The sequence below is a fragment of the Carassius gibelio genome, chromosome B11, assembly GCF_023724105.1.
Source record: "Carassius gibelio isolate Cgi1373 ecotype wild population from Czech Republic chromosome B11, carGib1.2-hapl.c, whole genome shotgun sequence".
Classification (NCBI taxonomy): domain Eukaryota; kingdom Metazoa; phylum Chordata; class Actinopteri; order Cypriniformes; family Cyprinidae; genus Carassius; species Carassius gibelio.
In genome coordinates this window covers 21,428,896-21,455,275 of record NC_068406.1, presented here as the reverse complement: position 1 = coordinate 21,455,275, position 26,380 = coordinate 21,428,896, and the positions used below count along the sequence as shown (strand labels likewise).

Genomic DNA, 26,380 nt, shown 5'->3' with positions numbered 1-26,380 from the left:
TGAATAGTAGGTGGCTCTATGCCCCGCTTGTTTTCTACAAAATTCCCTCCTTCAGGCAAGAGCAGTCTGCTCTGTTTGGCCAACTGACCCAGTGCATTGTGATTGGCCGAACACAGCAAGCACTCATCGGAAATGTAACGCCCCTTTCCATAATCCCGAGCTTCATCTTTCAAAATAAATGTAAAGACAGTTAATAATGTGATGAAGCTCGTATGTGACCGTCTCTCACTCTCTAACACACACACAACATGCAAAACTCTGCATCTGAACAGTCAATAGCAAATACATACAGTCCTGTTCCTCATGTAAATACTATGTACTTATTATAGTAATTACAATAACTAACTAGGTACTATACCCTGAACCTACCCCTAAACCTAACCCTACCCCATGTAGTTACCTTGTGTTATCAGAACTTTCTTAGATAAATACACTGTAAGTACACTATAAGTACATGTTAGTACACATACTGTAAAATTAAGTGCAACCAAAAGCATACTTGCAGTAGCTGATTCAGAATCGTCTGAAGTCAGAATGACCTTCTCTCCTAGGTTCACGAAACGGTCGTCCATAAAATGCGTTACTGTTCTGTTGTAATCTTAAAGATTCCTAAATCCTAAATTCCATAAATCTACTTTCCGAAGGCCAAATAAAGTGCTTTTGTATCTTGTGTATCTTTTGCCTGGATACACACTGCATTTCCCTGACATGACTGCTTCAACACTAACCGGTTACTAAAAACCACCCTTTTTTCTTTGCGTGAACATGTGGGAGGTATTATGCAAATTTTCCACATAGTGATGTAGACATGGGCGTGATTGAATGAAAGAATATCTCCTTGGATTTGAGACTTTAGTCTACTTTACAGATCTACTTCATGCACCAAGAATTTGTAACGCTCCAAAGAGAAAGGAAAAATTTAAATCACATCATATGACCTCTTTAAATTACAATTTTTTTTTAAATTAATTTAAATTTATAACAATTTTGTTTTGTTAAAACTGAATGACGTAATATCGTAAAATGCAGCCGAATACCGTAATGATTGTAATATTACTCCTTAACCTTTAGGGAAAAGGGTTAAGGAGGCATTTAGTTTTTACCGTAAATTTACAAACAGTTTTACATTGCTGTGCTCAGTTTAGAACATTGTAGCGTGTCACACACCCACACATCTCTGCAATTATCATTCTTTATCTAATGCGAACTGTAGTTACGTTTCATTTCATTTAATGGCCTCCTTAATGGGCAATATCTCCAAAGTCTGAGTGTGCAGGTCCAGGCGGTCCCTCTCGCCCGAGCAGCTCCGCCCCGCAGTCGAGGACAGACAGCGGAGAGACCGAGACATGTGCTGAGAGAGAGAGAGAGAGAGACAGCGCGCTGTGGAGGGAGGACCGCTCGTCTTTAGGTTGGAAAGACAGAAAATGTCATTTCGCACTTGTGAGAGCGTCGTCGGTCTGTGAGGAACAGCAAAGTTGTTGACGCGCAGAAGCGACATTTAAAGCGCCACGGCATCAACTTTGCGCGTGATGCGGCGCGCGCGGGTTCAGCATCGCGTCTGTGAGAGCACCGCGAGACCGCAACAGATATAACTTTCACACGGCAGTTCGTCACGGAATTCTAGGCTACTTTTTACTCTCATTGACTGTTGATAAAGAAGACCGACTCGCTTCAGGTGGCTTCAGAGAGAGGAGACGCACGGACCGCGCACGCGAGTGTGGAGTACCAGCAGGATTTTGAGCGCGTGCGTTCGCCTGAATGGATGCTTACGATCTGGCCACTTTTTTACGAGTCTGAGAAAAGTTTTTGAAAGCCGCTGGAAGGGAGAATGGACGCGAAAAGCGATCAGTATTGTAGTTTGACACGCAGTGCGATCTTCATGGAAACATCTCCAGCTATGGAGGTCGAGATGCTGGATGGATCCTCCGTGAGAAGTTCATTCGCTGAGCTTTGACTTTACTTGTATTCCTTCGCTGAAGAATGTGATGCGTGTGAATAAGACTAACCCACACGTGATCGTTCTTCTTAAGCGCACCTGTTATTATTCACTGAGCTTGTAATTATCTCCCCATTTGCGTTGACATTATGGACAAGAACTCTATTGCGTATCAGATGGAGTTGACGCTTTTCACGGTCGTCGTCCTGTTTTGGGTCACCGTGTGTGCGGATGACAGTAAGATCATTTCAGACCGGTATGCTGTGTACTGGAACAGCACGAATCCCAGGTAAGAAACACCTCGGTTCATCAGGAGTCCATGGGAGTCGAGTGTACCTGCTTCTGCAGAGTCATGACTGGCAGGAGTTCTTCCAAACTACAATCAGGGCAGAGTTGTGCGCTTATTTAGTTTGACCTTTTTATCTAAATACATACTTTTTATATACATATATTTAAATTAAAAACCAAATATATTTATATAAATATACAGGTGATTGTTTAATTAGGTAAACTTGTGACCCTCCAGTGGAAAAAGGGCTTTTTTGTGAACAATCATTATCACAGTTTTAACAGATTACAATTAAAAGTTTATTATTATTATTATTCTGCCTCTTTAGTGAGTTTTTCCTAATTTTAAATAGTTTGAAATCTTTTAAATGTTGCATCTGCTACGCTTTATCTACATTAGGCTCGTCCTCTACATTTAAATTTTTACGTTTCCCTTTTCCCCCAAGAACCTTAAAAATTCAGTTTTGGTGTTTTCATGTCAAAGATTCAACACCCCAATATTGTCATTACCATATCGTTGAACAAATGAGTCTCCTCTAAAAAAAAGTTTCTTACTAGTTATCATGCACATAAAAAAAGTCAATATTTTTTATTTATAAATGTAAAAAAAAATTATAATAATTTAATGGCAGTGTATTTTGTGCTGACTCAACATTTCTTCACAAATTTAGAAATATCATTACCATCACACATTATTAATTATACTTAAATCCACTTGAAAGCTGATCAGGCCATGCTCAGATTTTTATTGTAGTACATGTTTTATTATTGATCAACATACATTTTAAGTTAGTGAAATGCAACCAATTGAAAAATGACCATATATTTAATTTAACTGTATTTTTATATGATCAGATCTGGTACAAGTTTCGTAAAAAATCACTCAACTCAGTCCGAAACATGCAAAGTCCTCCCTTTGAGTTTTTCATGTGTGATTTCACACAAGAAACAATGAAGATTTCAAAACGCACACAAATAGGCCTCAACTGGGCACTGTTTTAACAGCTTGTGTGTTCCATTTGAAAGTACTTACAGGGCTTCTCACAAAATCAGCCTCTCTATGAGCACATTGTAACTTTTATTGCACACTTACTGTTTGACACTGTTATGAGTTACTGAGGGCTGTATGCTGCGTTACATTATGTGCCGTTGGTCCGCAGAGTTGATAATCACCAACATTATGCTAATGAATGCATACTTTTATATCTTGTCAGCTTTAAAGACACTGTTATTTTGTTTTCCATTCTTTCATCATGGATGTTCCTGAGGTGGGACCAGTACTCTAGACCTTTCTTTTCATATCACCATATGGTTTAAATAGTCTGAGATGAAGCGGCCCTTTCCGAACACCCCAGCACCCCTCATCAGAGCGCTCTCTCCGAGGCCGTTTCTGGCAGAGGACGGAGCTTTGTGTAACCACACAGTCAAACAGTACATGCCAGAGTTTTAACCAGTATGAGTAATTATTGAGAAGTCCACAGATGTCTGTTCACATCAGTAGTTCTGTGAAGAAGTTTTTTGAGCTTTTGTGCTTTGTGCTGGGGATTGTTGCTTTTTGTATGTTTGCATGGAACGGGTTTTGAGAAAAACAATAGATTTGAATTTAGGAATCATTTTTACTTGCGTACTGTTTTTTTCCAGTTAATCGCAATAGAAGAAACAAAGAGTTTCTGTTAATGAGTGCATAAAAGTTTTTTTATTGTATTTTTTATTAATAGAAAGAGATTGAACATAGTTTTAGTTTTTATAATATTTATGGGCTTGATAAAAAAATGGCTTATGCATTATATAGAATAATTTACAATAATACATTTATATATATGTATACATGTGTGTGTAATTTTGTAAAAATATATTAGACCCCTCCACCCTTTAAAAAAGCTAAATTATTCACAGATCTAAAATAATAAATGTAAAAAACTTTTTCTGCTTCTGTATTCCATGCGTCAATGCATTCAAAAAATTTAAATTGTGATTACGGCATGTCTGGTTAATTATTTTTTTTCTACATTTTTCTGTACCTGTAAGTCTGCTGTGTTATGTCAGGGCAGTGAAATGTTTGTTCAGCTAAACTTCCCTCTGAATGTGTGTGTGTGAGAGAGAGAGAGAGCTCAGGGAAAAGCATCTCTATTATTAGGTTGGAGAGTGTTTTAACCGATGCTATCGATTTTACCGGTCAGCCCGTAGATCTATGAGATATACGTATCAGATCTTCCAAGTTTGGATTTTCAGAAACCCAGAGCAGATGTGCATTGTAGCTCTGTGGATTGTGCTTGGTTGTTTGCAGCCCTGCGAAACTGAAATTAGAGTTCGCTGGCTTCATCGTGATCTGTGGTTTTCCTGCATGCCACCATAAAAGCCAGCGGTTCTGTCTGGTGTGGTTTGAATCAGGCCCTGACGGTTTGAGTCTGTTACGTGGCTCAATTAGGAGTGTGAGACTGAAATGACTCGTGCTAAATGACCCCAATCAGAGCATAAATAAATACACTGAAATACATTTCTGCTCGGTATGAGTTGAGCCCGGAGGTGTCGATTTAACCCTTGTAGCTTTACGGTGAGGTCTTATGATGAGGCTGGTAGCTTAGAAGAAGCAGTTAAGGTGAAGTGTTGTGTTCACGTAGGGTACGCCATCATGCAGATTGCCCGTGCAGCACTTTCGGACAGTTTCAGAACGGAGCTATTCAGGTCTGAAGAGTGATCATTTTCATGAATCCTAGCATTACATTAGTTTAAGCCATTTAGTGGACGCTCTTATCTGTAACGACTTTAATTTCATTATTAAAAAGCAGAACCACATGGCATAGTCTTTTATGGATGTTTTGCTAAACATTGCAAAAGCGTTTTATTTTTATAGTTTGATTATTTTATATTTATTTATTAATGTTATCATTATTTTAATTTAATTATTCTTTTTAATAAAAAACAAATATTTTAAATTTGAATTAATTAATTCAATAAAATATTTTTCCTGTGCAGGTAAAAAATGTGCAATGGATTATTTTAATTTTAATTTTTACAAATAAAGATTTTTAAACGGCTCTCTTTTAACATCCTGTTATGATATCCATATGATTTTTTTTTTTAATCCGCTATAATAAGAAATTGTACTTGAAGGGAAACTTCAAGCTTCTTAAAGCTAAACTTTCTTCTTTGTATGGTTTTATTTTGCTGGCTTTTTGTCACAGTGTAATTGGTTCCTCAAGGTTATGAGGGATGTCTGGTGTCAGAGGACTCTTGTATGAGGGCAAGACACAGATCTGCCTGTATGGATCCACATGGATTTTATTCTCTTAGCGTCATTAACCTCTATTGTGATTAGAATGCCTGAAATGAATGACTTCAAGCTTGACCTTGGCTGCTCGTGTCAAACTCCAGCTCCTGTAGGTGGCATCGCACCATATTCTGCCCCAGTTTCCCGATTTGTCCGCCATTTTGTGAACCCTCACACTTGCCTCTGGAATATGGTGCAAAGCTGGAGACAAAAAATGGAGTATGGGGTTAATGCAGTCATACTATGACAACTTACCAGGGATAGTTTTTTTTCTTTATTGTTTTGTTTTATTTAACTTAATTTGTTGGTTTATCACCCGAGGCAGCATTTTGAAACTTTTTTTTTTTAAATAATTTTGTTACCGTTGTAATAATGATCTAGTTTAGTGTGGAAAAATCCAAGTGCTAAATGTCGTTAAATATATTATTTTAGTGACAAATTATCGTTCTAATAAAGCCTGTATTTCAGACACTGGATTTGTTTGCTCAAATAATAGTTTTGCATCAAAAAGTGTGGTGAATTATTTTTTTTAATCTGTTTTATTTCTCATATACAGGTGTACCCGGTGCCCAGTTTATTGCGCCTGACATTAATTGATTTTTCTGTTTTAAACAGCACTTAGAGTTCGGTCAGCTTCCACTTCTTTGTTTGTGCGTTCCTTCCGTACGTGTGTTTATAATTCATTTCAGGCAGCTGCAGGGTGGCAATTTACAGTCTGCTTTCATCCAGACAGAAATACCTCAAATTTCACAATGCATGACAGAGTGTTTCTTCTGCTAGGACTGTGACCTGCCGTCCTGAGGGTCAAGGGAACAATTTTGCCTCTTTGTAGGAAAGCACTCTGAGAGAAAACCCATTCCCACCACCGATTCGCCATCCATCCCGTGACTTATTGCAACTTTAGCATGAGATCGCCGTTTTGTTCGCCGGTTTAATCAAATTAACTCATCCATTAAAGTGTATAAATATAATCATTGTTTTTTTTGTTTGTTTTTTTCTCAATGACCCTCGTCCATTAATACGCAACAGTGAGGGAAAGCACTTAAACTGACAGCGCTCCGGGAGCAGTGAATTCGTTAGTTTTGGAAATCAGATTACAGTGGGAATGACGGTCAGCTGTGTCCACTTGCTAAAACAACAGTGCGTCTTTTAAGATGGGTGCATGCAGTCACGCAGCCTCACTGCGTTTCTATGAGATTACGGGCTACTTCAGTTGTGAAGCTGTAGGGAGAAATTCAGTTACTGAGGTCTATAGGTCACCAGTTGTTATAGCTATAATGCTTCCATTCAGTTTACAGCTGGACTTCAGAGTCATATGCTAATGATTATCAATGACAGAATGTTTCATGAAACCTTTTTTTCCCCCCTAAATACATGGGCCGAAAAGGGAATGGAGCCCTCGCCGGGAGTGAATAATGCAAATGGTCTGACACCATATTGCATCAAAAGGCTCTAACATGTAATTAAAGTTTAAAGTCAGCAGTATGAAAGACATTTTGTAATCAGTAATCTAGGTTCAAAGTTGCGCTAAATAAAATGTCCCAGAATCGGCATATTCAGTTTTCACCGTTAATCAAAGTTACATTACTGCAGGCTAAAATAAAACACCCCGCTGCTTCAGTCACTGAATGGTGGGAAACCGTTGTGCTTCTCTAAATTTGTATTGCAGGGTAACATAACCCTCTCCGCCATTATCTGCACTGTCCTGTCACCCTGCAACAAAATGACGGCGTACACGTGAACATTTACACAGATGGGACATGCTATCCAAACACTTTTTTGCACAATCAAACAGACAACAAAAAACTAAATTCAAGGTTGATGTTTATTAATGCATGTTTGTTTGTGTTTTAAAGCTGAACATTTGAAGTTTCCTCGAGTCGTTCGAGTAGTTAATTTGTTGACGCCAGGTTGTTTTTTAAAACAGTGATTTATTTGAATTTCGTTCTTTTGTTTTAATATTTGTTTTAGTTTCTTTTGTCTGCTTTCAGGAAGTTTCGAATCACTCAGTTTAGTCAGTACAAACTCTCTTACACTAAGCTGCAGCCGAAATGCTTTCGACACAGGCGCAATGACGGTTAGTTTTCACACTTTCTTGCCGCGGAGACAAACCAGAATTCATTCCCAGGACCTTACAGGGCACCTTATCACCCCTGCGTCCTCACCTCTTTGTGCGACAGTTTATTTTTGTCTGTTTTTATACCCAGCAACAGCCCCAATCACAACGACACCCTGCCTTCTGTATTACTCATAAATTTTAATGCCTGACCCACATTCACGTAGCACACTGGCAGTCACGTGCACCCAGGGAGCTCAAACTTGGTTTGAGGTAGGTGCTCTTTCATGGGTGGATCTTTCCCCCGATGGAAGAGAAAACGAATGATTTCAAAGCAGTGTTGCACACCGGCTTTGGTTTAAATATCAGATCTGAGGACTGGTTGTTTGTGTTAAGTCTTCTTGTTTTGCTTTCATCCAGGTGCCATTGAGTTCTCGGTCAAGTTAGCTCGGGACGCTCCTCTCTCTCAGGACCAAGGCATAGTCTACAGTATTTATGAGGCACAGAGTGCCAGGAAGCCCTCCCTCAAATGGGATTGTGTATTTTTAAGTGACGTGAGATGCTCTATTTATCACCAAACCTCTTTCTTATATGTACTGTGGACCGAATTAGCTTTAATTATTATTATTTTTTATAAAAAATAATATATTGCTTTTTAAATTTTTAAAATTTTTTATTATCACAGAGTAATTACAGCAAGCATGATTTTTTGATTTTTTTTTAAATCACATTTCTCAAAGTAGTTTTTAAGACACAAGACATCGCATTTTGTAATTTGCGCATTAAACAAATGCTCTATTTAAATTCTTCAGGAACTATAGTTCTGTTGACCCACATAAAGTCGGCTCATTATGTCCATCCTCAAACCCCTAATTTCTCTCCTTGAGTGAGTTTTATTTTATTTTGGAAATACACTCAGCTCTCCGCTAAGAAATGGAGGGTCATTTTATGCCTCAATCCTAATTTGTGAAATGGTTTCTACAAAGCCCATTTGTACAAGAGGTTTATATTTTATAATGCTTAAAAAGCCTGACTTTAATCATCGGTACTATAACGGAAAATGAAAGTCGTGCTGTAAGCATTATAGAATAGCAGAAAGAGAATTATGGGCAATATTTAACAGTACCATGCACTCACTGTGTAAAAAAATGCAGAATTGGGAATTTTAAACAATTAATTTTACTTATAAGATATTATGGCCCTTAATATAATCTAACAAAACTGAATGTTGTGTCATTATGTGGACAACTCAGTGTATCATTTGAAAGCTTGGAGATTAAGTATGCTGCTGTTTTCTATTGAGTTTCTAACAGATTTTCAAGTTCAAAATAGACTTTAAATCAACATGCTCCTGAGATCGTATTTCTTAATCGCTCTGAGAGATGAGATCATTTGAAGTTTTGAAATGTTTTTGAGGGCATAAGGTGTCAGATGTACACAGTCTGGATAGAGCAGTGCCGGTGAGAAGACTTTTGTAATATTCTGTGCATTAAACATTTTTTTATTGGTATTTCAAATGTATTTTCTAATTTAAATTATAAATTAAAATAATTGTAATATTTTTTTACGTACTATAAATAATATTACGGCAATAATCATTGCCAAATGACAGTAGCGGTAGAATTTTTGAAAACACATATGCTGTTTAAACATACGTTTAAAGCAAAATGTTTATATATTTATAAAATATTGTTTTAGTTTGTGTAGGGCGCATGTGTGTTTTACTTAAAACAATGCTGATCTCTACCAGTGAAAATATTCACATTTATGAAGAGCCATTTAATTGTTTATAGTGTTATTTTACATATTTAAAAAAAATGTTTTATGTACAGTAAAATATATCAAGTGAAAGATATGTCTGCTTGCAATTTAATTCTTAAATATGCGACCCTGGAGCACAAAACCAATCTTAAGCCGCTGGGGTATATTTTTAGCAATAGCCAGAAAACACTGTATGTGTCAAAATTATTGATTTTTCTATTATGCCAAAAATCATTAGGATATTAAGTAAAGATCATGTTCCATTAAGATATTTTGTAATTAGTAATATGCATTGCTAAGAACTTCATTTGGACAACTTTAAAGGTGATTTTTTTTTTTTTTTTTTTGCACCGTCAGAATCCAGATATTCAAATAGTTGTTTCTCGGCCAAATATTGTCCTATCAAACTATACATCAAAGGAAAGCTTATTTATTCAGCTTTCAAATGATGTATAAATCTCAATTTCGAGAAGTTGACCCTTATGACTGGTTTGTGGTCCAGTGTCACATATATATAGTTATTTGATTGTTTATTTTTTTTTCTCTGCGGGTAAAAAGATTGCTAAAATATTTTACTAAATTATAAATATCAGTAATCTGTAAATTGTATTACCACATTGATTTTGGCAAAACCCGGCTGTGATACTAAATAAAAAATTGCTTAAGTAATTAAATGAAGTTTATAGGAGAAAGTGATTGCTGATCCTGCAGTCACCCGATTGACTTTTATTTGATTTGAAATATATTTTATTTAGACTGTTTTGCATGTGACGCCATCTCCCTGTAGCCGAATTAGTGCTGATGTGTTCAGTTGATTCACCTGTTTTCACTTTGCAAATGTCTCTTTTCACCAACGTGGGTGTAAAGCCACTGAACACATGGTTCTGTCTTCAAGTGAGAGGGAGGAGCTGCTCACACATCTCAGTAGGCCTTGACCTTCAAATAACTCGACATTTCTAAAGGAAAAGAATAGGAGAGCATGTGAGAAGTGGAACATTGCCTCTTTAGTCATCTGGGAGTTTTCTCTCTTGAACTGCAGATACGTCAAACCTGTCATTCTTGAAGAACCAGAGAAAATCCCCATTATGCGGGAAGTGTTGGCAGAGCAGGGACTTGGGTTTGGAAACAATCCATAAGGGAAAAAGGCAGAGTCTTACCCTGAATACCTGCTGCATGCCCATGTCCAGGGTTAGTGGGACAGTTTTTAAATGCATGGCTGTATCACCTCATGCATGCTGCACTGCAAAATCTTAAGACGTGCTGTAGCTATACTTTGCTCAGACAGATCCAGCTCTGCATTTACTTAAAGCTAAATTTGTCAATTTTTGTGGTACTTTGCAGTTATATTTTGACTAAAAATAAGAGACACATTGTAAAATCCAATATTTATTTACCAAACAAAACTTTTTTACATTTTTTTTGTGTTGTGTTTTATGTCTTTATGTAATAATTTTTTTTCAGTGCAAGAAATAGAAGGAAGAATATCATATTTTATTCATACAATTAACACTGATATTATAATTAGACATACATTAACACTGAATATTGTTCAGTTTTTCAGCTGTCCACACTGATGTTCAATAGTTGTGTATGTTGTTGAATAAGGACATATAGATTTATGGAGATATTATGATATTACTGAATCCAAATCAGGTTTATTTTTGTTAGAACAATTTACGATCGATTGATTTCATTATAGGAGCAAGTCAGAATTGAGACATTCCTATTACTCCAGTTTATGATAGTATTTTTTTATATATATAATGGTCATGCATTTGTAGAGAAATGCAGCTCAAAGAACAGTGTAAACTGGCAGATTGAATATTATTAGATGATTTCAAAATGTTGCTTAGTGCATTCGAACAGAGATGGTTCGGTAGTTTTTGCTACGGGAGAAGCAGAATTAGTTCAGAATTTACCTTTAGTGACAAACTGTAGTTTTCTTAGTCAGGAGCAGGAGTGGACAAGCAAGTCAGTTTTTTGAGCCCCTTTTTTCGCTCCAAGAACAAAACCAATCATGTCTCATAATGAAAAAACGTGCATTTTAGAAGTCCCCTGATGACAGTGTTCTGCGATCTTTCTTGACAAAACTATGAAACTATGCTGCACAAGTTTATTTAGCAAACAGATGTTTACAAGTTCTAATGGTGTGGGCTTATTTTTGAAAATAATTTTTTGTATAGCCGTACACCTTAAAGTCTTCTACGCACCTTGTAGTAAAAATAGCTGTAGTAAAATTGATCATGAGTGATTTATTTTATTTTATTTTTTGCACAGCTTGAAAAAAGCACGGTGCACAAAATATTATTTGACTTGCAACATCTACAGATCCAAATTTAGAGGAAGCAACCCCTTTTTATGCCCCACTCGACATCTGTCACATACTATGCTGATATGCTGTAAAAAATAATAAACTTTCCCTTCAAAAGTGAAAAAAAAATCCCTGATGTTTGTTATACCTGTATGTTTGTTACAGTGAGGATCCGTTAGTTTTCTCAGCTTATTTGTGAAAGGCAAAGAGACACAGTAAAACAGAGAGAGAGAGAGAGAGAGAGTGTGTGTGCGGTACAGACTGTTCATGGTGCATGATGGGTATGATGATTGAGCTGTGTGCGGGCGGTACCGCGTATGCCCAAAACGGCCTCAGAAATGCCTCGGCTGCCCCCAAATGTAGGTTACTGTGACAGGCAAAGCAAAAAATCTAATTCTTGCAAGCCTGCAGTGAAACTGTAGTACCTTTGTTTTAATGTATATATAGGAACTCTTGAACATTTAGTATTTTTTTAAAGACTTTCTGAAAAATTGGTGATTAATATTGCTAAATACTAACATTGCTAAAGTGAAATTGTATTAAAGGTTTCAAGTGCTATGTTCTTGCATACACAGGGACGTGGGTGGTGTGAGGACATTTGCATTTTAGTCATTTAATTTCTTTTATACACCTCTGGGACTAAATAGTGGGTTTGGCTTCAGTGGGTCAGTATGTTCAGTTCAGTTTTGTGCTGAAAATAAGCGTCACATAAAAACCCATTGAGAAGCTAGAGAAGTACTTACCTTGCACATTTGCATGCCCATACAGTACGTTATTTCACCGTGAGATGGCTAATCCCGGCGCAGGTGTGATCACGGATTGGTGTCTCACCTTTAGCGCTGCGAACGAGCACAGGACACAGGAAGATTACCTGGGCTGTGTTGTGAGTTTAAACAGGATTAGCCGTTTTAACTCAGGTGCTATGCTAACAGGATTATGTCTATAGACTCCCTTCAACTCCACCATTCCAGCATCCAATTGTGGTCCAAAACAAAGGTGCGTTTGACACCCCGCACATAATTGTTGTCGACAGACATTTGGCCACACGTTCAGTGTTTGTTTTTTGAAGATTAAATACTTTGTAGCATCCCATTTTAATATGCTAACTAGAAGTAAGACATTCATGAGTTAATTCTCCTGAAACACTGTCTCTGAGGCGCTATCAAAACAAACTCAGTTTGATTGCCAGTTTCGACCAGCCTGCCATAGCAACAGTGGCTCCACCTATGGTGTGAGCTTGGGGGCGAGGCTGTCTGTTATTTTGACCAATCAGAAACATGGGTAACTTGTTTGAAAACAGTTGTTATATTCTGGAAGTAAATTGTGTTTTGTGATGATGATTTCAAGCTTCGGCTTAAACACAACCTGAACAACATTATATTCCTTTTTAATTTAACTGGATGTGTACTCTGAAACGTTTCATACTTTGATGATGTGAATGCTTACCGTCTTTGGTGTGTTTGGATGCGTCATAGTGAATGAGATGGATTCTCAGCGCCGTTTTCTGTTCACATGATGTTCTGGTTATAAGTATCACATGCATCATGTTCTGTGTGACAAGGCTTGATGACGGCTTGCAGGACTTTGGTCTGTTCAAGGCCAAACAGAGAGAAAATCCCAAGAGGGATGTGTTTTTAATCCAAGGATTTTGCCTTGAAAAGCCAAACTCCTCCAGAGGGCTTTGAGGTTCCTACAGAATTCCTCGACTCCTCAGCCACATCTCAAGGGGGAGGAAAGAAACTGCATGTCTGCTGATAAAGAAAGATTATTGTTTGAAATTAATTATTGTGTAATTTTATTGAAGTCTCGAATGAAACGCATTCATGAAACATGTATTACAAGCCAAAAACTCATCAAAGCATTGAATAAATATTGCATAGCTTTTTATATGATTATTAAAATATGGAGTAGTGATTTGTTCTGATCAACCATTGTCACAAATCTTATGTAATTGTGAATTGTGGTTACATTATTTTCATCACTGTACTAATAAATATGAGGCATGTTTTCGGCTTCTCTCTTTGGCTACATGTTTTTTGAAGAGTTTAACTAAAGCGATGCGTAACAACTTTTTTTTATATTATATTTTTCCAAACGCCACGTGGGAATTGTTCACGTTTAAGAAATAAAACATCCCTGATCTTGCAGAGCGCATCTCTAAATCATTTCTCTGACGGGTAAAGGGCTCTTAACGGCAAGCTGGAGTTCATCAAAGCGGGTGCTTTTATGATAGGACGTACCTCAATTCTCCTTGTGAATTTTCCAACCATTTTAAATATCAAGCCTCTATGCTTAATTACTGTATTGATATTGGTTTTATGGATGCATAATTGTCATTGTGTAGTAGTTCTGGGTTGATACTAAATTTTAGATTTCGGTACAGTGCCAGCCCATTTACACAATAGCAATATTAAATGTATAGCCCAATGCAAAAAAAAAGTCAATAGGGAGATATTATTAAAATAATAAATTCACCTACATTAAATTTAATTGATTTCAAGCTGGATAAGAATAACAGAAAAAACAACTATTTATTTACGCTATATAAAATGAATGAAATTTATTTTAATTGTCAAATAAATCTCCAAAATTTTCAGAATTTTTTCCTGTTATTGAGCATTTAATTAATTTATTTTGATTAATATTGCTTATTTATTTTAGAGTGTGTAATTGTTTTCCTTCTTTTTTCCCCCTCAGTATCCGAAAGCCTTTGTAAAATGAGATGACTTCTATAAAATATTGAGTCGTATTATTAGTAATGGTGAATCATTTTTAAATTCTGTAATCAATGTTTTGCATTTTCAAACCATGCAGTTATGTTTTTTTTCCCCTGACTCTTAAGCATTAACTCTGTATTCACACTTAACATTACACTACCTGAATAGAAGCACATTTTCATCAGATACCAAAGTGTGCAAAATATTGTTATTGTGTTAACATAGTATTGTTGTATTGATTTATATATCTATATTTATTTATATTTATTATTTAATTTTATTTAATTAAATTTTTTTGTACCATGCAAATGTATATTTAAATGTAATTAGTGATACAGGAATACATTGAGGTTGGTTTATTCACTTCTTCATTAAACTTGGAGGGAAATGTATGAAACTTCTGAACGTAACCTTTCTTCATCTGTAGTTTGACCCAGATAGTTAATTATGATGGAGAATTCTCCTCAACGCTGAGGGCAGTCACAAGGTCAAATGAACGATCCATTCCTATCCCTTTTCTTCCAGATGTTTGGAGTGCAGTGACAATGGCAACAATCAGAGGAGATTCAGTGTCATTAACCTCTTATTCCATCACCATTAACCCTCCGGTGGAGGAAAAAAACTTAACCAAACACATCAGTGAGACACATAATCTGTCTATATTGCTGTCAGTTCCTAATGTCTTATTTTTGGGTCACGCAGATGTGCTGTTTCATTGTGCGTGCATGCATGTGTGTGTGTGTGAAAGAATATTCTCAACACTGATAGCTCTATTTCTAAACCTAGTGAGCTGCCTTGCTGCATACAGGCTACATAAGTAACTCCATCCTGAGAAAAAATGTGTGACCTCTTGTGTGGCTGATTTGGAATGTTCGTCCACATGGATGAATAGGAGATGTGAGAAGAACGATACTCTAAAAAGAATAAGTACACAGTGCATTGAATAAAATGGTCTTATTGTTGAAAAAATACATGCAACATTATTAATGGTGGATATAAAATTTCTATGCTATTATGTCAAACATATATATATATATATTGCATATTTAAGACTTGCATTTATCAAAGTATTATTAGTAAAAAAAAAAACTTTAAATGAGGGCAGATGTACTATACATTTTAAATTGAGCATGCAGAATTAAATATCCAGTCACAAAAAAGTTATGTTAAAATAAAATATTAATCTCTCAAAAATTGTATTTTATTTTATTTTAAATGACAAAAGCATTTCAATTAAGATATACATCATTAAATTCAAAAAGTCTGGCTGTGCTTAATGGGTCCATTTTTGTACCCTTTAATCACACCCCGTTCCCATTAAGCTCAGATCATGTTTATTTAAAAATTCTTATTTTAAGGAAAATTTGTAAAGAATAAATGTAAACACATTTTTTTAAAGGTACAAAGTCATGCACACACACAAAACAACAGCAGAACACTAAAATCAAGCAACAAGGCATTCAAGTTATATATTCATAATGAAGTGCCATCTTAGCACATTACAGCATCTAAACTAGTTCATGTTCAGCTAAGTAATGCATTCAAATAATAAAATCATAACAAAAACAAATAAAACACAACAATAAAACATTTAATTAATGGGGCTGAACACAGAAACTAGCTTCATTATGAAACTCTTTTTAAATGGATGTCAACTTGTCTATAGTCTCTTAAGGCTGGAATAAACTTCATGATATTTGCCCGATTTTCCACAGATTGAGAGTCTGGAGAAGTTGATGCTAATTGCCAAAGATCAGAGCCAGTCTGCAGACTTGAGTTAACAGATTTTAGAGAAAATCGATTAACTTAATTTAAAGTGACAACCATCAATTAATATTTAAAGTCTGTTTATAAGTATTTACATAGACGTTCAATGTGGAAGAGCTTAAAGGGAGCACACTGGGCTTAATTAGAGCAGCAACAATTTTTAATAAATTTAATGTAATATTTATTAAAATGACAGGATTTGGCTAAATAAATAGTCTTGCTAATGTGTTAAGTTCATACATATTTTAATATAAACAATTCTTATTAACAATATCTATAAAATTATACTTTTTTTTTATTGATGTCACACTGAAGCTGTGTGATTTTCATATTAGTGCACCCTTTAAGCTCACCTTAAAATAATATGAAATCTTTACAAATTACAGCGCTATAAAATGACAGATCATCAATAAACTGTCCATTTATAATATTATGGATGTAAAAGTGCATGCCAGTAATGCCTGTGAATTAATATGTAAGCATAGCACACAATCTTACACAGCTAGTCAGCTAACTGTGTTCGGTAGCACCTGCGCTGTGCTGCAAAAATATTATTTTGGATCTTATGTAGTTATTTCCCACATCCAAGTTCTAGGTTATAATATGCAACAGTTTGAACATGAATCTCTTAATTTTACAGCAAGTAGTGATTCTTACCCAAAATAAAGGATTAAACATCTAAAAAAAAAAACCACACATTTAAGAGGCTCCTGTTTTGGTGAAAGTTTTCAGACATTTTTCAAAATGGCTGCCAGACAGTGTCAACATACGGAGACCCTTAACTCAGTGTACAATTATCTGATTTACCTGAAATTATAGGAGGTATATAGTAACAAACATATAAATTGGTTAAGACATCAAGTAGGATAATAAATTATTTTTTCTTTTTATAATATTTATCACATTCATGTGCTTTATTATGGAAGGCATTTTCTGCCAAATTTAAATAAATAAATTAAATGATTAAAATTAAAATTAAAACCAGATTAACGATTTCATTACAGAAAACTGTACGCAAAATATGTGACAAAATTGAGAATTAAATTAAATGATTTCATTTTCACAGTTACATCCTTGTCAAATTGAAATATAAAATGCAATTGGTGATTTCACATTTGATTTTCAATACAGTCTCGAGGCAAGACTGCCAATATTAAAATGAAAAGCCAAACGTGAAAATAAACTACAAATACAGTTTTTACAAAGCTCTTTATTAACGCTCACGCAATAATGGTGACACAATTCAAATTTAAATGTAAATTTTACTTTTCATTTTAACTCCTCTTTTATTTCAGTTTTCATTTTCGTTTTCATTTTCAAAGACAACCTGCATGCAAATTATATGTTAATGAGTGGGTGTGGCTCAATTACGCTGTTTCGTGGAGGAGCTCAAATGGCGGTTATGGCCAGTATAGCAGCAGAATTAAACCAGCTAGCAAACATTTCGGATGATGATGACTTCATTTTGCTACGAGTTGAATCTATATTGGATACACTTGGACATTTTGCAGCCGTCACAAAACTCCGATGTCGATCCTCGAGTTATAATAGTCTTAGTGAGGTTGTGCATTTTCCGGGGAGTCTCGTCGGCCAGTTTGGTAAAACTGGCAAAGATATTCACAGATTCGACTTTTCCGGATCAATAACTAGCGAGCAAAACGTTTTTGGTACACGAATTATGCCTCTTTTTACTCGTAGTGATGTAGTAAACGAGCTACAAGCGAGTTTGCCTGAAAACAAGCTTTCCTCCGCTCTGTACAAAATACGTTGATCTCAATGCGCTGGCGTATGAGAGACAAGTCCTAAGGGACCGTCTGCAAAGTGCGAAACGCGAAAAAGGTTACTAATAAAATACTCAATAACTTCACAGTAACACACTGTAGTGTCACCAAATTCAGTTCACACATCACTGCTCTCCTGCTGCTTATACTACAATGTTGGTTTTAAAAATAGTTGCTTTTGCACAATTTTACGATTTTTCTTATTATGAAAACGTCAATAACGTTACTGTAACACACTGTACTTTCACCAAATTCAGTTCACACATCACTGCTCTCCTACTGGTTATACTACAACACTTATATTGAAAATAGTTGCTTTTGCACCATTTATATGATTTTTTTTTTTATTATGAAAAACAGTTAATAACTTTACTATAACACACTACTTTCACCAAATTCAGTTCATACATCACTGGTCTCCTGCTGGTTATTCTTCAACAATCATTTTGAAATTAAATGATGTTGCACATTTTGTATTATGAAAAATAATTAATAACTTCACCGTTATGGAACATAATAGTTAATAACTTTAATGTAACACACTGTACATTCATCTGATTCAGTTCACACATCACTGCTCTCCTGCTGGTTATACTACAACTTTCATTTTGAAAGTAATTGCTTTGGCACAATTTTCATGCTTTTTTATTATAAAAAATAGTTAATAAATTCACCATTATTGGACATAATAGTTAATAACTTTAATGTAACACACTGTACATTCATCAAATTCAGTTCACACATCACTGCTCTCCGGCTGTTTATACTACAACTTTCATTTTGAAAGTAATTGCTTTGGCACATTTGTTATTACTTTTTATTAAGAAAAAGGTAAATAACTTTACTGTAACACACTGTACATTCTTTAAAATCAGATCACACATCACTGCTCTCCTGCTGGTTATACTACAACACTCAAATTGAAAATTATTGCTTTGACAATTTTTTTTTATGATTTTTTTAATTATTAAAAATAGTTAATAACTTTACTGCACTGTATATTCATCAAACTTTTATTAGTGTTTTTATATTCAAAACAAGTGCTGTAGTATAACCAGCAGGAGAGCCGTAATGTGTGAACTGAATTTGGTGAAAGTACAGTGTGTTACAGTAAATTTATTAACTGTTTTGCATAAAAAATCATAAAAAAATGTGCCAAAGCAATTACATTCAAAATGAAAGTTGTAGTATAACCAGCAGGAGAGCAGTGATGTGTGAACTGAATTTGGTTGAAATACAGTGGGTTACAGTAAAGTTATTAACTATTATGTTCAATAATGGTGACTTTATTAACTATTTTCCATAATAAAAATCATAAAAATGTGCCAACGCAATTACTTTCAAAATTAAAGTTGTAGCATAACCAGTAGGAGAACCGTTATGTGTGAACTGAATTTGGTGGAAGTAAAGTGTGTTACAGTACATTTATTAACTATTGTTCATAATTAAAAAAAATTCATCAAAAGTCTGCCAAAGTAATTCCTTTTAAAATCAAAGTTGTGGTATAAACAGCAGTAGAGCAGTGATGTGTGAACTGAATTTGGTGGAAGTACGGTGTGTTACAGTAAAGTTATTAACTATTATGTTCAATAACAGGTGAAGTAATTAATTATTTTAAATAATAAAAAATCATAAAAAAATTGCAAAAGCAAATACTTTCGAAATGAGTGTTGTAGTATAACCAGTAGGAGAGCATTGATGTGTGAACTGAATTTGGCGAAAGTACAGTGTGTTACAGTAAGGTTGTTGACGTTTTCATAATTAAAAAAAATCGTAAAATTGTGCAAAAGCAACTATTTTTAAAACCAACATTGTAGTATAAGCAGCAGGAGAGCAGTGATGTGTGAACTGAATTTGGTGATACTACAGTGTGTTACTGTGAAGTTGTTCAGTATTTTATTAGTAACCTTTTTCGCGTTTCGCACTTTGCAGACGGTCCCTTAGGACTTGTCTCTCAGACGCCAGCGCATTGAGATCAACGTATTTTGTACAGAGTGGAGGAAAGCTTGTTTTCAGGCCAACTCGCTTGTAGCTCGTTTACTACATCACTACGAGTAAAAAGAGGCATAATTCGTGTACCAAAAACGTTTTGCTCGCGAGTTATTGATCCGGAAAAGTCGAATCTGTGAATATCTTTGCCAGTTTTACCAAACTGGCCGACGAGACTCCCCGGAAAATGCACAACCTCACTAAGACTATTATAACTCGAGGATCGACATCGGAGTTTTGTGACGGCTGCAAAATGTCCAAGTGTATCCAATATAGATTCAACTCGTAGCAAAATGAAGTCATCATCATCCGAAATGTTTGCTAGCTGGTTTAATTCTGCTGCTATACTGGCCATAACCGCCATTTGAGCTCCTCCACGAAACAGCGTAATTGAGCCACACCCACTCATTAACATATAATTTGCATGCAGGTTGTCTTTGAAAATGAAAACGAAAATGAAAACTGAAATAAAAGAGGAGTTAAAATGAAAAGTAAAATTTACATTTAAATTTGAATTGTGTCACCATTATTGCGTGAGCGTTAATAAAGAGCTTTGTAAAAACTGTATTTGTAGTTTATTTTTCACGTTTGGCTTTTCATTTTAATATTGGCAGTCTTGCCTCGAGACTGTATTGAAAATCAAATGTGAAATCACCAATTGCATTTTATATTTCAATTTGACAGGGATGTAACTGTGAAAATGAAATCATTTAATTTAATTCTCAATTTTGTCACATATTTTGCGTACAGTTTTCTGTAATGAAATCGTTAATCTGGTTTTAATTTTCATTTTAATCATTTAATTTATTTATTTAAATTTGGCAGAAAATGCCTTCCATACTTAATAGGTACGTTTACTCTAAATATCCGATATCAACTGATACTGATAAATTAAAAAATCTCTAATGTTGCCTGAAAACTTAAACTGCCATTCAAAAATTTGACGTTGTTAATGAACAAATAAGTCTGGAGCTGTGGCAAACAGCTTGTGCATAGCTATGGCATATGACACAGCGAATGGAGCTATTCCCATAACAGCTCATTTTTATCAGTTCTTTTGTCTTTGGGTCATTATATTTCTCACAGATTTCTGCTCGTTCTAAATCAGATACAGATAAAGTAGCACAGTAAAGATTACATTCATATGAATGCATTAGTGAGAGCGATTGCGTGTGTGAACTTATTCTACCTGGCAGCGTCTCTCTACTAGTAGTGAAGCTGTGGGATTTAGTTATTAAAAAATATATGCTTGAACTTTTCAGTTTCTAAGCAGTTTTATTGGGAAATCACAGAATAGTGTTGACAATACATTTCCATTTCGAGCATCCCGTAACAGAGAGCTGCACGGGTCTGATTTTGTAAATCCACACCCGCCCGTACCCGCAGTGCTTAAAACCACATCCGACCCGTTTTCTGACAGCAGCACTAATTAAAATCCGCACCCGACCCGATATCTTATAATAAAATACAAAATTGACCGATTTATGAATGTGCATAGTTCTCATCAGTCGGAAACACAGAAATGCTTTCATTTGTTGTATTTTTGATCCTGAAAACTAGAGTTGTTCCGATTCCGATACTAGTATCGGAAATATCTCCGATACCACAACAAATTCTGGCATCGGCATCGGCGAGTACATGAACCCATATACCGATCCGATACCATTTTCTTAAAAAAGACCTAGTTATGACCGCAAGCTTTGCCTAACCGCTGCACGGTTCTTCTTCGCTGCTCAAAATGCATTGAAAACACAGGAAGTTGTGCTGTGTTGCCACAAGCAACCCCTGTTTAGAGCAGCGAAGAAGAAATGAAAACGCGTTAGCAGCCCTTATCTATATATGACTGGATCACTCATCACATTCTAAACTGCCAAAAGACAGTGAAGCCGCTACTATATTATAGATCAGTGGTTAGCAGTATGTCTCTGTAGTACCGGTAGTTACAGACTCTCGAGTATATTCAGTACCGGCAGCTGCGTTCAGTCGCTTCCGTGTAAGTCAAAGCGCAGGGCTCCAGACAGTAGCCGAATATATACTAGTGTCTGTGAATATTAAACTGCAAAATACTATTTAAATATTACTCCCGCAAAATCTACATCTCTGTGGGTGACTGGCACAGATGCGCGAGAGCTCGCTGTTTTGTAGTCTCTGCTGTGTGTCATGAGGACACGAACGCATAAACCGTCACTTCATGAGAATTTACCGTTTCATTTGAGAATACTGTCATATCATAAACACAGACACTCAAAGATCTTCATGGCAGCCCATTAAAATAAATGTTTGGTTTACATGAGTAAATTGACAATATATAAAGCTACTGTTGTAGCCTACAGTAATAATAATACGTCTCTATAATAATAATAATTATGCCTAGATGGTTGCTTGTTTTTTACTTGTTTTGTTGTAAAGAGATTATCTGATTAATAGATCTTTTTTTTATATTCCTAGACTTATTTGTTGCAGTTTTTTTATACAGTTATATTGTAAAACTTAAATACCTTTTTTAGTTTGCGGTGTTAGATTTTTGGCTGCATATGCATATGCAAGTTCTTTTTTGCATATGAAAATAAATAATACTGTCAAATTCATGTTAGATAATAAAAATACTGTAATAAATACAGTAGTTCACCATGTATTTGTTCATGTTTTATTGAGGGATCTGTCTGAAGCACACCATAAAAAGAATTCTAGCAATTTACACAGGGCTAGTAGTATATACAGCTGTATATACAGATACACACCCAGGTATCGGATCAGTACTCGGTATCGGCCGATACCCTGAGCCCAGGTATCGGAATCGGTATCGGGAAGAGAAAAAGGGTATCGGAACATCTCTACTGAAAACAACAAAAGAGCAAATCATACCACCGTCTGAGGTTGTGCTTCAAGTCGAACGGTTCACAGCTGAGCATCGCGAGAGGTTGATCTACGCCAGAGCGCGTATGTGAATGAGCTGCACAAAGTCATTTTCAGATGCAATTAAAAACATTTTATTTATATATATATATATATATATATATATATATATATATATATATATATATATATATATATATATATATATATATGTAAACGGAAAAACCAAAACAACGGAAAAAAAACAGCTGGCTGGTCTTTTACGTCTGTTAACTAATGACTCATGCAGCCGTTCGCGCGGCTATGATTTTTTTAAAAAGTGGAACGTAGGCCTATTTTTACGTTTGCACTTGACTGTTTTGAACCCGTGTTTAGACCCGTGTTTCCCCTGTGTCCGACCCGACCCGCACCCGTATCCGACACAGTTGGATATTTTTCACCTATTTCAGCCAAATTTGCGTGTCACCCGTGCAGGACTCGTAATATTATATCCCGTAATATTATATAATCACACGTCTTGTGGAGCGCTTTAAGAGTATGCATTTATATTTCATTTTAACTGTTTGGAAACAGAGTGTAAATGTATAAGTCCTTCAGTGATTTCTTATTCTGTTGCGCCCTCTATAGGACCAGTGACTAGTCATCGTCAAGCTTTAAGCATCATGGCAGAGCATTGAAGTTGACTAGTCTATGCAGTGTCTGAGAGATCTTGGATTTTATCAAAAATATTTTTAAAATATATATATATTTTTTATTATTATTCTTTAATGAATAGAAAATTTAGAAGAACAGCATTTATTTGAAAAGAAATGTTTTGTGAAAGTCTTTACTGTCAATTTTGACCAATTTAATGCATACTTGCTGAATAAAAGTATAAATTTCTTTCCAAAATCAAGTTTGTACTGACCAAACCTTTTAAATGATAGTGTATACAGTATGTTTTTCTTTCCCATACTAAATGATTGAATATTATAATTTATGCAGCTAAAGAAGAAATCATATATTAATTTCACTGAGCTCATGGCAATGCATTCTGGTGCAGATTACATGCAATTCTGTCTGAGAGCCCATCAAAAAAGAGGCAGCCTGGGACACCTTAAAATGCTAACTAGATTTGGAAGAGCAGTGTGCATAGATGGCATCTATCCTGCTCTGTTTTCTGCTTCCTTACTGCATCATTAGTTCATCTCTTTGTCCTTCATTTATTCCACATGTCTGGCTGTTGGTCTTCAGCGGCTGTGCATGTCAACACATCACGGTCAGCAGGATTAACTTGTTCCTCTCCGTTAGAGAGCCTCCCATTCGGATACACTAAGAAAATGACATTTGCCATTCCCATATGCTATCCAGATCAATTCTCGACAGCTAGCATGAAAAAAAAATCACACACATAGTATAATACACTCCATTACCAGGCGCTCTGTGAAAATGTCTTTTTACCTCATGTAATGGTCACAGGACTCTCTCTTTTTTATTTTAAACCTGTAGCCAGTGGTCAAAGTAGCCGTTTGCTCACTAGGCAGCGGAACACTTAGTGCTTTTGAAAAGCCACTGCCTTATGCTGCTGCTTCTGCTTGGGTCGAGGAAAGAGGGAATTTCATGGGTCATTAGCATGGTTCATAACCACGCCTAATGCTAAGGACTTTTCAAGATGTGATCTCGGTGGGCCTGCATTTGATGGTCTAAAAAGAAAGAGCATTTGGGACCTTGCCTGGATGTGGGGGGAAGTTTCAGGGCACTGAACTGCCTGCCTGGAGGGAGACTAAGAGTCGAGCGGTGACTCACAGTGCGTTGAGTGATCTAAACATCCAGAGGACTGGAAAGGTGAGAGAGTTGATCTTTCGGTAACCTCTCTGTGACATCTGGAGATCCGAACTTCAGCCTCAAGACCCCGAGGGTTTGCGCCCAGAGAGTGGACGCGTTTGATGCCTTCGGAAGAGTGTCAGGCTCATCCTGGTTTGATCCCTTCGAGTCTCCCTTTCTAAGTGCTAGTAGGTGCTGGCCGAGGCCGTTTTAATCTGTCTGCAGAATGGGCAATTAGGAAATCCTCGGAAGCATCGGGCCACTGAGCCCTTTATTGAGGAGCTCACTCCACACACAGGGATTAAATCGGCAGAGAGAGACTCCGCTGCAAGGGTCTTTTCTGCCACATTAGCTTTTACAAAAGGGATTTCGAAGGTCTAGGAACAGCAGCCCCCTCCTTCGCTCCTTCCTCCGTCAGAGTTTGGCTGCTACAATTAACCGGAGTTCCCATAGAAGGTGCGTCCATGGGGCCGGCCGGTACGAGGGCCCCCGCGTCTACTGCCCTACGCCCATCGAAGCTATAATTAAAGTTGAGACAACTCTCAGGACTGCGGAGATGATGGGGGGCTAAAGGCGCTTTGTTCAAGGCCTTTTCGGAGGAAATCAACCCTTGTTAGTTGAACCAGTCTGCATGACTGATCAGCTTCAACAGACTATGGGTTTGAGATGGGCTTTGTGTGCCGGAGAAGGGATGGCATCAGTAAAATGCATTGAGTACTACTCAGATAACTTCAAAAGCCAGTGGCTCAAACCGGCCTGCATCTAAGCTGACCAATATAGAAGACTAGACTTTCAGTTGTTATTTAAATGACACTTGAATAGAGTCTTTTGGCTTGAAAAGGGAAACTGTACTTCAAGACATCACGGCACCTGTAAAAGGCTAATACGTATTTACCGCTTGGTTCAGGACAGAGGTATTGCTGTACTACAGGCTGTTTTTCAATACGTTTACTTTGTCGAAAATGAAAAGAGACATATTTTATCCATTAGACAAACTTTATTAAATCCGGAGGCACTCAGGGGAACATAGCAGAGGGATTATTGCTCTTTTACAAGCGACTAGTTTTATATTACGATATATTGCCTCTTTAGCCACTATGAAACTCATTCCTGGCTTTGCCGGTGTTTGCACTTTGCAGAATGCTGGCCTGTGCAGTACCGGCTTGGGTCGCGGTGGCACAGAGCACCAGGCTTGTTAATGCTGCCCTTAATCCCTGCCTCTCAGGGGGCCCTTTACCCAACACCCACTCTGTCCTCCGCTCAAGAGCCCTGGACAGTGGGCGACACTTTCACTGTGGAATGGCCTCAGGGTATCATTCCGGTCACAATCACATCGCCACACTGAGTTATGGCAAATGTTAAACACCGGGTTTTGCTTGTCTGATATCTGACAGAAAACTCAAGACACTCACGAGAGTTAAAAAAACTCTCTTGAGTTTTTCTGGTATTACTTTGGTTGGCAGAGTTTTTAATGACTGATGCAGAGAAATGGAGAGCAGGGTGACTGATGGCCTCGTTGTGCCTCCAGAATGAATTTGGAACAAAAGCTTCGCAAAACAAATTGAACGGCTGTCTATTTGTCTCCCCTTTGGTTGTTTATTTATTAAATATTCTGGCTTTATTATGTGGCCAGTAGTGTTGGGAAGTAACTAGTTACATGTAACAGGTTACATCTGATTTTTTCTGGTTTAAATGTTTGAAAATGTTTAGCAGTTAAAAACATAAGAAATTTAGAAAAGTAATCAGATGTAATCAATTACACGACTTTAATAAGGTAATTGAAATAGTTTCACTACTTATTACATTTTAAATGTAATCTGTAATGTACTACTTATGCAGAGTAA

General features: G+C 36.4%; 1 protein-coding gene across 1 annotated transcript in view; it reads left to right on the top strand.

Moving 5' to 3' along the window:
* The first annotated feature begins 1,303 nt into the window (after nucleotides 1-1,303).
* LOC127967765 (ephrin-A2-like) overlaps nucleotides 1,304-26,380 on the top strand; it is a 118,314-nt gene continuing 93,237 nt past the window's right edge. Inside the window, exon 1 of the mRNA XM_052568425.1 lies at nucleotides 1,304-2,225. Coding sequence (XP_052424385.1) covers nucleotides 2,086-2,225 — 140 coding nt within the window. The 5' untranslated portion in view covers nucleotides 1,304-2,085. The remainder of the gene's footprint in view (nucleotides 2,226-26,380) is intronic.